Below are 16,668 nucleotides of genomic sequence, written 5' to 3'. Positions count from 1 at the left end.
AATCAGTCAATTGAAATAAATGCAATAGGTGCTAATCTATGGATTTCACATGACTTGGTCACAGATACCATTAAAAAAAAGTAGGGACGTTGATCAGAAAACCAGTCAGTATCTGGTGTGACAACACATCTACTTCAGATAGAGTTGATCAGGCTGTTGATTGTGGCCTGTGGAATGTTGTCCCACACCTCTTCAATGGCTTTGTGAAGTTGCTGGATATTGGCAGGAACTGTCACACACTGTCGTACACGTCAATCCAGAGCACCCCAAACATGCTCAATGGGTGACATGTCTGGTGAGTTTGCAGGCCATGGAAGAACTAGGACATTTTCAGCTTCCAGGAATTGTCTACAGATCCTTGCGACATTATCATGCTGAAACACAAGGTGATGGTGGAGGATGAATGGCACAACAATGGGTCTCAGGATCTCGTCATGGTATCTCTGTGCATTCAAATTGCCATCAATAAAATGCAATTGTTATCTCTGTTCGTAGCTTATGCCTGCCTATTCCACAACTCCACCACCACCATGGGGCACTCTGTTGACATCAGCAAACCACTCGTTCAGACAACGCCCTACACGCTGACTGCCATCTGCCCGGTACATTTGAAACCAGGATTCATCCATGAAGAGTATACTTCTCTAGCGTGCAGCCATCGAAGCTGAGCATTCGCCCACTGAAGTCAGTTATGAAGCCGAACTGCAGTCATGTCAAGACCCTGGTGAGGACGAGCCACGCAGACGAGCTTCCCTGAGACAGTTTCTGACAGTTTGTGCAGAAATTCTGACAGTTTGTGCAGTATCATGGTATACCATCATACTTCAAGGCTAAAACCATGGTACATTTGCATGGTATAAGTAAAAGTACCATAGTAGTACCATGATATAAATGAAAGGACCAAAGGGTATTATAAGAAACTTTATTTGTTATTTATTTCAAATGATCACACGAACAGTTACTTTAGTTAAGAACTTTGATTTGGTAACAGATTCAAGCAACAGTTTTGATAAAAGTCAGCTCTAAATGCTTAATTCCATGTGAAGCCGTATAGTGGATATGTGACTACTTTATGAAAGTGGATATGTCGATCTAGTGCAGGACTCTCCGACCTTGTTCCTAGAGAGCTACCCGCCTGTAGGTTTTCCCCAGTTGTAACTAACCTGATTGAGCTTATCAACTAGCTAATTATTAGAATCAGGTACGCTAGATTAGGGTTGGAGTGAAAACCTACAGGACAGTAGCTCTCCAGGAACAGGGTTGGAGAGCCTTGATCTAGTGGATGTTGTCTATTGTAAAATGATACACTTGCAAGTGGAAACTCAGAACTCAGCTGTGGAGTCATTACTGATTGTGATGTAATTATTAATGTATCTTGGTCTTGACTTTTTCTTTTTACCTACTAAGATTCATCTTGAAAAGTCCAGTGCAGTCAAAAACGTTATTTCCCCGTGTTATATTTCCACACTGAGGTTGGAATAATACTGTGAAATTGCAAAAATGATAATGCCTTTTTAGTGTCAGAGCTGTTTGAAAAGACCGCCTAAAATTTCAGCCTGTTTTGGTGGGATGGAGTTTTGGCCTGCCTGATGACATCACCAGGTGGTTAAATGAGTTAATAGACCAATAAGAGAGTTCTAAACCTTTAGTTTTCAGTTGCCCCCTCCCCACTCAGATCACTCCCAGACAGTCCTAGCAAAATTCTTGCTTGATTATTGCTCTTTGATAAGCTGTTTCTTTTTAACCATTTTAATTGAAAACAATCACACTAAGGTACTTTATTGTTTCCCAAAATTGATTTGATATTGAGATAAAAACAGCTGCATTGGACCTTTAATGAAAAGCACAATATAAATAAAAAGAGCATCGACTTCCATATGCAGTGAGTGCTTCCCTAATGTCTCCATTAGGTAAGGTGTTGATCATGAGTTTTATTCTCTTCACCTCACAGGAACTGTAGGGGGGGGCAAGATGGTGAGCTTAATTTACCATACTGTATTTTATTTTTGACGTTGTGTAAATATTAATTACAAATATATATAGAAAGGCACATTGTCAAAATACAATTTGGCATGCATTTAAAAAAAACGCAGTAAACATTCAAAAGACTTGACCCATCTTGCAGTCTACTAACTAACAGGTCTCCGTCACAGTATGAGCACCCAGCATCTCCGTCCTTTCCTAAATAAAGAGACCATTACTACGTCACTGGATGAGGAGAGGGCCCCTGTACATAAATATACACATAAATATACATTCAAAAATATTGAACATGCACATATAGTTTGGTCCAACTTTAACAGTAGTCAGCTCAAGTACAGTATTGACCCAGACTCGTCCTGAGAGACAAACCAATCACTTCACCTTTCCCCCAAACAACATGCCAAACAAGCCGTAAATGGGGGGGGGGGGGGGGGGTTTGGCACATTTTTGTGGAATATGCATGTCAAAACCTAATAACAACCTTCTCCGCCTCTCCTCAGAACTGAAGCACCTGACGTTGGCATCGCCCCCCCCCCCAGTCCTGTTTAGGTGTCTAGTGGTATGTACTCTGAAGTAAGATCATGTTGTTATCGTAACCGTGCACTTTGCATGGTTATTAAAATAGATCTTAAAAACACATGTATCCTTAAACAAGGTAATGCAGAAGCAAAGCACAAAATACTTAGGTCAAAAAAACTAAAAAAGATCAACTTTACGAATTTGAACAGGAACACCGTACAGTACCCTGTGAATCCATAGGTGCAGGTCAGCTTCTTATTCAGTAGATTGAGTAATGAACCAAACCAAAGGCGAATAATAACCCTGCAAAAACTATTCTTTCCAGTTATAAATCCAAAAATGTCATTGAACAAATGCATCGTTGGTCTTCCATCAGAGCAGAACGCAGTTTGTTTTATGCTGGGTTTTGTTCCCGGTATGTGCCTTGTGAGTTGGGCAAGAGACAGGAACCTTTAACACTTTTCTCCGTATAGAGGTTTGGGAGAGGAGGCTCATTTGGAAAGTTTGCTGATGACACGGATGAGAGCGGCATTCTCGTCCTTTAGCCTCTGGTTGTCTGCTCTGAGATCCACCAGCACCTGGAAATACACGATAACAAGGGAAGACAATCAATATCAATATCTCTTTATCATCACGATCGGTTGATGGAAATCTATTGGTTATTGTATGTTACAGATAATGCAATGTAGAACGAACGGTACAGAATAAAACCATATTCTCAGAACACTTTTTTTATTTTTACATAGTGTTTAGGGTAGATTCATTAGTGTTTGTGTAATTTGGAGTTGGTTTGAGTACTTTTATGTGGTTAATGTTTTTGATAGTTTATTCTTTGGGGTAGTATGTTGTTGTTTTTTAGGTTGTTGAATAGTTTGGGGTAGCTTATGGTTAGTGTTTTGGGTAGTTAGTAGGATCCCTAAGCACATAATCAATGCTAATAATTATGCAGGTTAATTCAAGTCTGAACAGACAAAATATGAGTTAAATAGGCTAGCCCCGGTGACGGAACAATTCCCTTATACCTTCAGCTCATCCTCCAGTTCCACTGCTTTTCTCTGGAGTGCTCTCTTCTCCTGCGAGTAAAACAGACACTGATGTTATAACTCACTCCCACATAGGTATGCAGCCTTTATGGCTAATGACATTAGGTTATATTCCATTTCACCTCCATTGATCCAATAAATAAATCATTTCCTGAATTGGGAAGCTAAAAGTGAAATGGGCCCTAAACATGAATAGAGACAGGTTAAGAGGGGACTCACGAATCTCTCCAGTTCCAGCAGGGCCGGCCTCTCTGTGCTGCTCTCTTGACTCTGCAATGGAGACACAGAAACGACAGGGCCAGTCATTGACATGCACAGCTCAACACAGCAGCCGAGCGGTATAATGACGACACATTCTGTGTGCTATAATCTGGAATCCATCTGTGTTCCTACCATACTGTGTATTATTTGTCTTACACAACGTAACTTCTCTCTACATTGTCAAGAGTCGGACACAGAACACCATCAGGTCCCGCCTCCCTGGCAAGACTGACAGTGTCCCAGTACTCTTCGTCTCCCTCCTTTCCACTGCTACGTGGATCTGATATATTGAAATGGAATACCTGATAATCATATCCAGACTTATCTGTAGTTCCCTACCTGGAGTTATGAGCGAGAGAAGACAAGGAAGAGTCATGGCACAGGGCTTTGCTATACACCATGGATCTTGACCCATGGCCATCAACATCCAGACAGGATCATATCCTCACCTGTCGGAGTCTCTCCAGCTCCACTTTGCTCTGGCTGAGCAGCAGCGCCGTCTCCTGCAGCTCGTCTTTGAGCAGGCCGTTCTCCTGCAGCACCGACCTGTACAGCTAGGGGGCGACACCAAACGGCGATTCGGTCAAAAGGCAGAGGACAACAGCCTGGATATAGCCGAGCCACTGCAGTTCTAAATAGATTCAGTTGAAGTGGTTTAAACTCCTATTTCCCAGCTAGTCAGCTGCATCCATTCATTCCCCCTCATGTTTTTCTCTCACTTATTAAAACCTTAGCTTCCATCTTTCAAGTGCCGGAAGAATGTGTATATTTAAAATCACTGGGAGTTGTCAACAACACCATACCATTTTGTAGTCTGGTGAGGAATCTCCCAACTGAGGCTCACTGCAAATATGGAGTACATGATTTCATCAATATAAAAGAGGTTTAGTAATTCAGTATACTGTAGTATAGAAATGAAAAACCACTTACCTGGGTGAACTATGACGGTGGTTTTCATCCTGTTGGGCTTCATCCATTGCATCCAAATGTTCATTCTTATTGAAACAAATAATATATATATATACAGATACAGCATATAATGAACATTGTAACAAACACCACGTTGACAATGGTATGTTTGACATGGACCACTAATATTTTACCAGGCATTGTAATACAAGACTACATTTGTGACAAATAATCAGATTGCAACATTTTGTGTGTGTGGGGGGGGGGGGGGGGGGGGGGTCCTATCTTTCAGGCCTACATTATAAAGCAGTCAAAATACAGAAATGCCGCGGATGTCATAAGGTGAATGCACCAATTTGTAAATCGCTCTGGATAAGAGCGTCTGCTAAATGACTTAAATGTAAATGTAAATGTAAATACACAACTGAAAAATAGGAAAAAAAGAGAACATTTCAGGTCGGTATGGAGTTCCTGTTCTGAGTATGAGGTTACGAAACACTGTGTCATTTCCTCTTTGACTTTGTAGGACATAACATTTATTTTGTACTTGTGACATGTTGGATGTGGACAAGAAAGAGTGATACTGATATTCAAATTAAAGTTCAATCAGTTTATACAAAGAGAAAATGGTCAAACGATTTGAACAACAAAAAAAACTTCAAAAGCTCTCGCACGAATACTATGAATATGTATGAAGGGGTTCCTCCGCTTACCCCTAGCTGAACCACCCCGGTGGAGCGTCTCTCTCGCCTTCCCTTCCGTCGGTCCCTCACTCCTAGCCGCGTCTCTCCCTCGGACCCGACCTCCTTCACTGTGTCAGTGTCTACAATACAAGAGGAACAGAATGGCATTGCTAGATCACAAAGGCATTCAACGGCACGGCTCGAAACTAACGTTTTCCACCGGAGGCACTGGCGCTACCAACTTTTTCAGTTGACGGCACCAGCACGTGATATGGTCGCACCAATTGTTTTGCCGCTGCGTGCCAATAATGACCTGACCTGTGTCTCATAATGTGCCTGCATTCCATACAGAACCAGGCTAATAATGACAAGCCATCTTTAACATTTGCATGCCATTGCAGTGTTTGACATTCAGATGAATTTGCCAGTGGCACACTGGGCCAATGCCAACTGAAAGTTACTGACCTGAATGAAAAGAATGCTGGCCAAGGAAAGCAGATGATGCGTGCAACAATTAAAATGTTATGTTTCATTTGCAGGCTGAGTAAGTAGCCTACAGCAGGGCTCTCCAACCCTGTTCCTGGAGAGCTACCGTCCTGTAGGTTTTCGCACCAACACTAATCTAGAGCACATGATTCTAATAATTAGCTGCTTGATAAGTTGAATCAGGAAAATTACAAAATGGGGCTGAAATGAAAGGCTCCTGGAACAGGGTCTGACAGCTCTGGTCTATAATGATCTACCCTCCATAAAAAAAACTATCTTTGAGCAATCTCAAAAAGGGTGTTCTTGCTAGCGATTGTAGGGTCCTAAAAAATATATGTTTTAGTTTTTCACATGCAAAAGTCACCTTTTTTGGTTGAAAAACTGCTCAAATTTGATGTTCTCAGACCACAACAATGCTTAAACCACATTGGGAAAACACTTGAGATCTGGGAACATTTATTTATTTTTTGAAATTGGAGGGTGTAAATTGTGAACCAAAAAGTGCCCAGGAGAAGAAAAAAAAAAAAAAAAAAAATCACTGGCACCCTAGCATCCAATTAAAAATGTGTGTTGCACTGCCAAGTCAAACGGTCGCAAATACGAGTTTTGGTTGCAAATTTGAGCCTTTAACAGACACTAAGGCAAGGCTAGGGCATGCATCTGATATTGCCAACTTGATGTTTTCATGACACTAAAATACTTTTAAAACTAGGATTCATAATCCTGTCTTCCTGAATGGCATTACTATTAATAAATGAAAACAGCTCATTTTCCCACCACAGTCCCACTCACCTCTCTCAGTAGGTGTTATGGTGACTATAGGGCTGACATGCAGGATGTTGCTAGGTGGTGAATCAGCCGGTTTGGCTACGCTCTTCTCTGCCTCCTTCAAGTCAGTGAGCGTCACACCCTGTCACAGGAAACAAGCAAAAAAATCATGTTTATTATTTATGCTGAAAGGTGGTCAGTTATGGTGACAAGATCCATTTGAAGTCCTCTGTAAGAGACGTAAAGAGATGGTTTATAGTGGCCAGTACCTGTGTGGAGCGGCGAGACTGGCGCATGAGGCGTGATCGTGCCTTCCTCTGAGACTCAGACTCCTCGTCTCTTACTGGGGCCTGGAACCTGAGGGGCAAACATCCACACCGTTCCATTAGAACCCATAGATTCACAATGCTCCAAAAGAACCCATCCACACAGCTCCATTAGAACCCATAGATTCACAATGCTCCAAAAAAGAACCCATCCACACAGCTCCATTAGAACCCTTAGATTCACAATGCTCCAAAAAAGAACCCATCCACACCGCTCCATTAGAACCCATAGATTCAGAGCCGTAACCAGGGTTGGAGTTTCAGTGAACGAGGGGAAATATGAGAAATTATTCATACTGACACGTAGCATCAGCGACAGTTCAGTCAGTTGTAATGATGAATTGCATAAAACAATCAACTTTTTACATGGATATCCATTTTGTCAAATTACAAAGCGTTTTGGGGCATTACATGGCGAGGCATTATGAGGCATGAACTAATCAAGCTCCGCACAAACACACATCAATGGAGCACACAGATGATCGTATCATCAGTCACATGAAATATTAGCACATTACTTACGATTCTGTATAAACATCAGTGATGTAGTGGTAAAAAAAGTGGGTAATGGGTAAACTATAAACTCCAGCGGGGGATCAAGACTAACAAGAGCGGTGGGTCAGTAGCCGAAAGGTCGCTGGTTCGAAGAACCCATCCACACAGCCCCATTAGAACCCTTAGATTCATTATGCTCCAAAAGAACCCATCCACACAGCTCCATTAGAACCCTTAGATTCATTATGCTCCAAAAGAACCCATCCACACAGCTCCATTAGAACCCTTAGATTCATTATGCTCCAAAAGAACCCATCCACACAGCTCCATTAGAACCCTTAGATTCATTATGCTCCAAAAGAACCCATCCACACAGCCCCATTAGAACCCTTAGATTCATTATGCTCCAAAAGAACCCATCCACACAGCCCCATTAGAACCCTTAGATTCATTATGCTCCAAAAGAACCCATCCACACAGCCCCATTAGAACCCTTAGATTCATTATGCTCCAAAAGAACCCATCCACACAGCCCCATTAGAACCCTTAGATTCATTATGCTCCAAAAGAACCCATCCACACAGCCCCATTAGAACCCTTAGATTCATTATGCTCCAAAAGAACCCATCCACACAGCTCCATTAGAACCCGTAGATTCATTATGCTCCAAAAGAACACATCCACACAGCTCCATTAGAACCCTTACATTCATTATGCTCCAAAAGAACCCATCCACACAGCTCCATTAGAACCCTTAGATTCATTATGCTCCAAAAGAACACATCCACACAGCTCCATTAGAACCCTTACATTCATTATGCTCCAAAAGAACCCATCCACACAGCTCCATTAGAACCCTTAGATTCATTATGCTCCAAAAGAACCCATCCACACAGCTCCATTAGAACCCTTAGATTCATTATGCTCCAAAAGAACACATCCACACAGCCCCATTAGAACCCTTACATTCATTATGCTCCAAAAGAACACATCCACACAGCTCCATTAGAAGCCGTATATTCATTATGCTCCAAAAGAACCCATCCACACAGCTCCATTAGAACCCTTAGATTCATTATGTTCCAAAAGAACCCATCCACACAGCCCCATTAGAACCCTTAGATTCATTATGCTCCAAAAGAACCCATCCACACAGCTCCATTAGAACCCGTGGATTCATTATGCTCCAAAAGAACACATCCACACAGCTCCATTAGAACCCTTACATTCATTATGCTCCAAAAGAACCCATCCACACAGCTCCATTAGAACCCTTAGATTCATTATGCTCCAAAAGAACCCATCCACACAGCTCCATTAGAACCCTTAGATTCATTATGCTCCAAAAGAACACATCCACACAGCCCCATTAGAACCCTTACATTCATTATGCTCCAAAAGAACCCATCCACACAGCCCCATTAGAACCCTTAGATTCATTATGCTCCAAAAGAACCCATCCACACAGCTCCATTAGAACCCGTAGATTCATTATGCTCCAAAAGAACACATCCACACAGCTCCATTAGAAGCCGTGTATTCATTATGCTCCAAAAGAACCCATCCACACAGCTCCATTAGAACCCTTAGATTCATTATGCTCCAAAAGAAAACCCATCCACACAGCTCCATTAGAACCCTTAGATTCATTATGCTCCAAAAGAACCCATCCACACAGCTCCATTAGAACCCTTAGATTCATTATGCTCCAAAAGAACCCATCCACACAGCTCCATTAGAACCCTTAGATTCATTATGCTCCAAAAGAAAACCCATCCACACAGCTCCATTAGAACCCTTAGATTCATTAGTGCTCCAAAAGAACACACCCACACAGCTCCATAAAAGCACATCCACTTAATTTACAGCAGAAGAGACACACTCCTCTACTAAAACACATTGACAGTGCTTTAACAACAGCTTGTCTTGAGTGTCTTTCATTCATTAGCTCTCATCACCCCTTCCTTTTTATGTGCCACTCCCTGCCTCCTGCTACACCAACTATTCAGTCATCTGTCCTATAGTTGTGCCACGCCCTGCCTCCTGCTACACCAACTATTCAGTCATCTGTCCTATAGTTGTGCCAGGCCCTGCCTCCTGCTACACCAACTATTCAGTCATCTGTCCTATAGTTGTGCCACGCCCTGCCTCCTGCTACACCAACTATTCAGTCATCTGTCCTATAGTTGTGCCAGGCCCTGCCTCCTGCTACACCAACTATTCAGTCATCTGTCCTATAGTTGTGCCACGCCCTGCCTCCTGCTACACCAACTATTCAGTCATCTGTCCTATAGTTGTGCCAGGCCACGAAGCTTTAAATGTGTGTTTACTGTGTGTCGTGTGGCTCTTACTTCCGTCTGTCTGGGTTGGTGTTGTTGGGACTATCAGCCAGGGGGTCCTTCCTCTGGGGGGTGGGCTGGACCCGGGCTGTACGACTGGCTCTGTCCTGGTCCCGCTCCTCCACATCCTTCTCCTCTGGAACCTGCTGGACCGCAGGCAAGACAAGACCACATTAATACAGGGAAATAATAACACTCCTCTTGACACTAATCGATTCATTGTTGCTAGTCTGATGACTCACATTTTTCTTGATGTTCAAATGGAAAGGACATTTTGTGAACATCAACAGCGAAGATACGAAAATAACGAATAACTAAGTGTGTAAAGCCCGACGGACCCAGGTAGACTACACAACATCGACAGTACAGCTTAAGATACATTGAGACATGTCTTACCTTCTCAGCAGGGCTGACGGTGGAGGTGGCACTTTCTGTGTCTGGACTGGATAAAGTGGAGCTTTCTAAGACAGGAGGTGTACTCTGGTCAGTGGGTATTCATGACTGGGTACTCAAAATTGCCATACCACTTGACCAGAGCATTTTAAAATGTGAACATGTACTTCAATACGTCTTCATGAAAGCAGATATGTCTGTGTGTGTATGTGTGAGACCAGACATATTATATACCAGGGCTGCTCTCTTTCTCCTCGCTGAGCTCCAAGCCTTCAGACCTCCTCTCTTTAGACTGGTCCTGCACGTTCATCTTTTCCTTACTGCTCATCCTGCACACCGAGGTCCTGAAACACACACAGAGATGATTATTATCAGCATTTCACAGAAATAGGCAGCATTCTGATTATTTACCCTTCTCCCAAAGTGTGCTCTCGTTCACTCCCCTCCGTGCATTGAAAAGCTTTGGATTAGTGCATACATGGGAGGAGATAATGATCGGAATGTAGCCATGAAATTCAGTGGAGGAACGCATCCAGTTCTGACACTGTCCAACACAATCCCTGCTATTATTTACAAGGAAGATGCCTTTTTCATAGTCAGCCATCTTTGTAAAATAACATTAGTCAATGAAGAACTATCCAATTGAATCTCATCGAAATGTCTTATGAAGACAAAACCATCTTTCTGCATGAAAATAATAAATAAATATATTTGATACTCGAGGCCAAGCCCACCACATTTACTCCAACTACAGTCTAACCGCAAATTAAATACTACAGGTCAGAAGAGGAAAATAAACTATAGAAAATAAGATGCAGTAGTAATAAGGCATATCCTGACCTCCGTTGATTGTAATGAGATGCAGTAGTAATAAGGCATATACTGACCTCCGTTGTTTGTAATGAGATGCAGTAGTAATAAGGCATATACTGACCTCCGTTGTTTGTAATGAGATGCAGTAGTAATAAGGCATATACTGACCTCCGTTGTTTGTAATGAGATGCAGTAGTAATAAGGCATATACTGACCTCCGTTGTTTGTAATGAGATGCAGTAGTAATAAGGCATATACTGACCTCCGTTGTTTGTAATGAGATGCAGTAGTAATAAGGCATATACTGACCTCCGTTGTTTGTAATGAGATGCAGTAGTAATAAGGCATATACTGACCTCCGTTGTTTGTAATGAGATGCAGTAGTAATAAGGCATATACTGACCTCCGTTGTTTGTAATGAGATGCAGTAGTAATAAGGCATATACTGACCTCCGTTGTTTGTAATGAGATGCAGTAGTAATAAGGCATATACTGACCTCCGTTGTTTGTAATGAGATGCAGTAGTAATAAGGCATATACTGACCTCCGTTGTTTGTAATGAGATGCAGTAGTAATAAGGCATATCTGTTGTTTGTAATGAGATGCAGTAGTAATAAGGCATATCTGTTGTTTGTAATGAGATGCAGTAGTAATAAGGCATATCCGTTGTTTGTAATGAGATGCAGTAGTAATAAGGCATATCCGTTGTTTGTAATGAGATGCAGTAGTAATAAGGCATATCCGTTGTTTGTAATGAGATGCAGTAGTAATAAGGCATATCCGTTGTTTGTAATGAGATGCAGTAGTAATAAGGCATATCCGTTGTTTGTAATGAGATGCAGTAGTAATAAGGCATATCCGTTGTTTGTAATGAGATGCAGTAGTAATAAGGCATATCCGTTGTTTGTAATGAGATGCAGTAGTAATAAGGCATATCCGTTGTTTGTAATGAGATGCAGTAGTAATAAGGCATATCCGTTGTTTGTAATGAGATGCAGTAGTAATAAGGCATATCCGTTGTTTGTAATGAGATGCAGTAGTAATAAGGCATATCTGTTGTTTGTAATGAGATGCAGTAGTAATAAGGCATATCTGTTGTTTGTAATGAGATGCAGTAGTAATAAGGCATATCTGTTGTTTGTAACGAGATGCAGTAGTAATAAGGCATATCTGTTGTTTGTAACGAGATGCAGTAGTAATAAGGCATATCCGTTGTTTGTAATGAGATGCAGTAGTAATAAGGCATATCTGTTGTTTGTAATGAGATGCAGTAGTAATAAGGCATATCTGTTGTTTGTAATGAGATGCAGTAGTAATAAGGCATATCTGTTGTTTGTAATGAGATGCAGTAGTAATAAGGCATATCTGTTGTTTGTAACGAGATGCAGTAGTAATAAGGCATATCTGTTGTTTGTAACGAGATGCAGTAGTAATAAGGCATATCTGTTGTTTGTAACGAGATGCAGTAGTAATAAGGCATATCCGTTGTTTGTAACGAGATGCAGTAGTAATAAGGCATATCTGTTGTTTGTAATGAGATGCAGTAGTAATAAGGCATATCTGTTGTTTGTAACGAGATGCAGTAGTAATAAGGCATATCTGTTGTTTGTAATGAGATGCAGTAGTAATAAGGCATATCCGTTGTTTGTAATGAGATGCAGTAGTAATAAGGCATATCTGTTGTTTGTAATGAGATGCAGTAGTAATAAGGCATATCCTGACCTCCGTCGTTTGCTATCAGCTTTTGCAGCAGTAGAGCCTGCAGGGTTCTGTCTGTCCATGATGGACTGCTCATTACGCCACTGTGAAGGGACACTCGGTCATCAGTGACAGAAATATGACCACTGTCATATTGATAACACACATAATAATAATATTGCAAGGCAAATATAGTAGCAAGAGTCATGACAGCATCACTCATCAGTAAGAGAAACATTGGAAGACTGCCTTTTGCAGAACAGCCCAATATTAGATGGCAAATGTGGCAAAAAGTCAAATGATACTATTCCAAAAAGATGTGAAATCTACAATTAATATTTCACAATCAGGCAGTTTTGTATTGGCCATCTACAGAAATATTTTGCACACATGAACAGTGACAAAAAAAAGGGAAGTCTCACATTGGCTTGTTTCTGTGACAGCTCCTCCAGCAATGACACAACACTCTCATCAGCGACATCAAACGGAGTCTGACCCTGCAGGGTTGACATTACACAATGAAAATAGAGCACAAAGGAAGCAGCAAGACAGTACGTGGCATCACACTTCCTACCACATGACGAAGCTACATTAGCCTAGCATTTCAAAAAGTAGTAACAAATACTACAGAGACCTGGTATACAAGCAGTCGGCAATATTTCGAGGGACATTGAGTAATGTCTTGAGGAGGACGGGCTCATTGGAATTGGCTGAAATAGAATAAAATGGAACGGTATCAAACATATAGAAACCACATTTGACTCCGTTCCATTAAATCCATTCCAGTCATTACAATAAGCCTGTCCTCCTACAGCTCCTCCAGGATACATGTGTATGGCTCTAGTCTGTCTGTCTCACCCCATTGCTGCAAACCTCCATGTCGCAGAGCTGTTCAGCCAGTATCCTGCAGGCATCTCCCTGCCCCCAGTGTGACGCTGCGTGGAGAGGCGTCCAGCCATCACAGTCCATCTCTGACACGTCCAGACCACACTGGCATAGCAGTCTGAACCACAACAACACAGAGTGGTTTAGCACAGAGAGCAAAGCAGAAAGCCTATGCAATTGAGTTCATTCATTTTGTCTGTTTGTTTTTTAACAACGCCCTGTTTTTTCATAAACTCAAGAGTTATTGAGCTTGTCAGAGTGGCTGTGAGGGAGAGACAAGAAAAATAGGTTTATTGAGAGAATTGGGACACGGTCATGGACACTCACTTGATGGCTTCTAGGTAGCCCTTGGCTGCAGCCACATGCAGGGGAGTGGCCCCAGTTTTGGGGTGCCGTAGTTCTGAGGGAGGCCCCTCTGTCAGCCAGGCTCTGGCGTCTTTCATGATCTGCTCCTCCTCCACCCGCTTAGCTGCCTCCACATCCACACCTGAGACAGGAATGAAATGCATAACCAACAACTCAACAAGAACGTGTAAAAAGTGGTAGTCAAGAAGCTTCTTCCTCTCTCAACTCCATTGAAAAAGGGAGAGCCTTATTCTTGTTTAGCTCGATATGAAACGTTGACAGCATCACAAACCAAAAATTGGCTAAGAGTGTGCCCTGGCTTCCCTTCCTTCTCAGTACCTAAGTAAGTCTTTATAAATCAGACACCACTTATCACCCTGAATCTCTCCTTTGTTTCCTCCCCATGTTGGTAGCAGCGTACTCACCTTGTCTCACTGTGTATTGGTGCAGGAGCGACTCAGTGGCCTCGTCTTCAGCTATGTCTAGGGGGACGTCGCCATCGCAGTTCACAGCAGTGAGAGACGCACCCTGCTGCAAAAGGAAACTGAGATATAGAAAGAGAGTTTGAAACCATCCACAACTGAGAAACAGGCCACATAATTAAGAGTAAACAAAAAGCACTTGACCAGCTTTACAGGCCCTGCTGTACCAGACAACAATACAGCCTTGTTGAATGGAGAAACATTGGCACAGAGAGGCTTAGGCTACAAAATCAGGTTAACTCAATTGCAACGACTGCCCAACACTATAACAGAGGAATGTAGAACACTTTCATAGGTAGCCCCTATTCTATTGCCTGATGTTGAAGTGATATAGTGTACTGTACATACTCAGTTATCTCCAGGTTCCCACAGGTGGCTGCCACATGCAGCGGAGTCCAGCCCTCACTGTCCACCTGGTTTATGTTGGCACCCTGAGCCAGGAGAAAGACCATCACCTCCATGCTGCCATCTATACAAGCCTACAGTGAACGAGGAGATAGGGTGATGATATTCATTGCTCCAGTATGACTATAGGTTGTAGAGTCAATACACAGACACTACATTCTACTCATTTACCACAAGTCCTTACCTGGTGAAGAGCTGTGATTCCGTCAGCATTGGCACAATTCACAACCTTTCCCTGATAGTCTCCATTCTTGCCTTCTGACTCTTTTGCATCTTTCAGCATCTCTTGGGCCTCATCTGTGTCACCACTGGCACAAGCTGCCAGGAACTCTGCAGCAGTATCAAACCGCACTCGCCTCCTACAGTAGAGGTCATCATTTAGTGACATTACTCAGGTTATTAAAGTGAATATTTTACCAGCACTCCATGGCAGCTATTCAAACCTCGTTATTTGCATACATGAAAGGCTGGTCATATTCCCCTCCTCCAAATAGTCCATGTTAAACCCAGTGGTTGTCAACAACAGTGGTGGACTGTAGCTAACTAGATATGTAGTTAGCTAACTTAACTAGTCAGCCAGAAACATAGTTAACTGCCTGATAACTTTCCAAAAATGACTAGCCAGCCAATGTGGGTGTGTTAGCTACATATCCTGTCGAATGGTGTAGAGAACTGTTCTAAATCTACTAACGTTACTAGACAGTAGACAATGTATGTATGCATGTGCCATTGTTGTGATTACAGACATAGATAGTTAGCGAGATAAACATTCAAGTATCAGCAAAGCTAACTAGTAAGTGCCTAGCCCACGCACAGCATTCCTGAATAGCATCCGGTATAGTATTAGTACTAGTTAGCTAGCGATAACCTAGCTAGCTGGCTAGTTAGCTAGTAATGCATCAATCTGACAATACAGTACCTTCGTTTGAGTAGAAGACTATTGGCTTCCCCGGTGGTCGATCCGCTTCCCTCCACATCCTGAGAATGGTCCTTTGAAACGGCGTTGTTTACGGCCTCCGAGCAGCCTGCATCCTCGACATCGCCCCGCCACCTTCGCCTGGGCACAGCCGGTTCTCTGTCGGTGCTCGAACCGGACCAGCGCTTCAATTGTTCTTGCCGTTTATCCTTTGCTGTGTCCCCCATTATTATGCGACGAGGACTTTATTCAATAAAATATATATTCGATAGAAAAGACACACCCTCCATGTGTATAGTTTCACTTCCTTATTCAAAGCACTGGGTGTGAAGCCAAAGATGGTGCATAAAATGAAGATGTCCCACTCAGGCCGTTAACCATTGAAAAAATATGTCACAGTTCCGGTCTACTTATGGAGTAGGTTAGCTGACAACGAAAACGATGCGTACGCTTCAATGGGGCAGAATTCAGTGTGTTGTTGTGATTCTGGTTGGCCAGGTAGCAACAATGAGAAGAAGCTGCCATCTGGGGCATCGTAGGTGGCTCATTTCAGCTAGTTTAATCTTCTTCTTGATACAATGTCTTGTGTTGAGGTGTTTTGACTGATGCAATGTCTATGCTAATGTGACTAAAAGGCACTAGCTAACTAACGAACAATGTAACTATGTATTTGAGAGACAAGTGCTCATTGTGCAAATGTATTTATGTTTTCAATAAACATTGGAGACAAAATATAGTTTACATGTTGTCAATAATCTAAGCCAACCCTGTCTGTTTTCCCTAATAGTCCGCCACAGTGGACGGGTCATAATACCCATAAAACTTAGCGGTAAAACATGTAAATGGTTTCATACATTTTTCCCCATCATGAATTTTGCAAACACTTTACAACAGTGTGTGTGTTTGGTGTAGGCGTACC

General features: G+C 42.2%; 1 protein-coding gene across 2 annotated transcripts; it reads right to left on the bottom strand.

Annotated features, from left to right (window-relative positions):
* Positions 1-908: 908 nt before the first annotated feature.
* On the bottom strand, positions 909-16,358 carry LOC129839315 (protein phosphatase 1 regulatory subunit 12C-like). 2 transcript variants are annotated; one of them, XM_055906640.1, is made up of 20 exons: positions 15,753-16,358; positions 15,018-15,192; positions 14,777-14,907; positions 14,372-14,490; positions 13,929-14,088; positions 13,575-13,719; positions 13,139-13,213; positions 12,741-12,820; positions 10,440-10,549; positions 10,209-10,273; positions 9,825-9,955; positions 6,922-7,009; positions 6,677-6,794; positions 5,429-5,538; positions 4,737-4,801; positions 4,610-4,649; positions 4,256-4,360; positions 3,765-3,815; positions 3,525-3,575; positions 909-3,080 (listed from the first exon to the last, which is right to left on the bottom strand). In XM_055906640.1, the coding sequence occupies exons 1-20, from the start codon at positions 15,974-15,976 to the stop codon at positions 2,994-2,996; spliced, it is 2,130 nt and encodes a 709-aa protein (XP_055762615.1). In that variant the 5' UTR covers positions 15,977-16,358; the 3' UTR covers positions 909-2,993. The 2 variants fall into 2 exon arrangements, with proteins under 2 accessions (XP_055762615.1, XP_055762613.1); XM_055906638.1 differs by having other exon boundaries at positions 9,825-9,958; positions 15,753-16,357.
* Positions 16,359-16,668: the final 310 nt, after the last annotated feature.

This window comes from Salvelinus fontinalis, chromosome 40 (genome assembly GCF_029448725.1).
Source record: "Salvelinus fontinalis isolate EN_2023a chromosome 40, ASM2944872v1, whole genome shotgun sequence".
NCBI lineage: Eukaryota > Metazoa > Chordata > Actinopteri > Salmoniformes > Salmonidae > Salvelinus > Salvelinus fontinalis.
The sequence above is the reverse complement of the archived record's forward strand: the minus strand, read 5'-3'. Positions and strand labels throughout refer to the sequence as shown.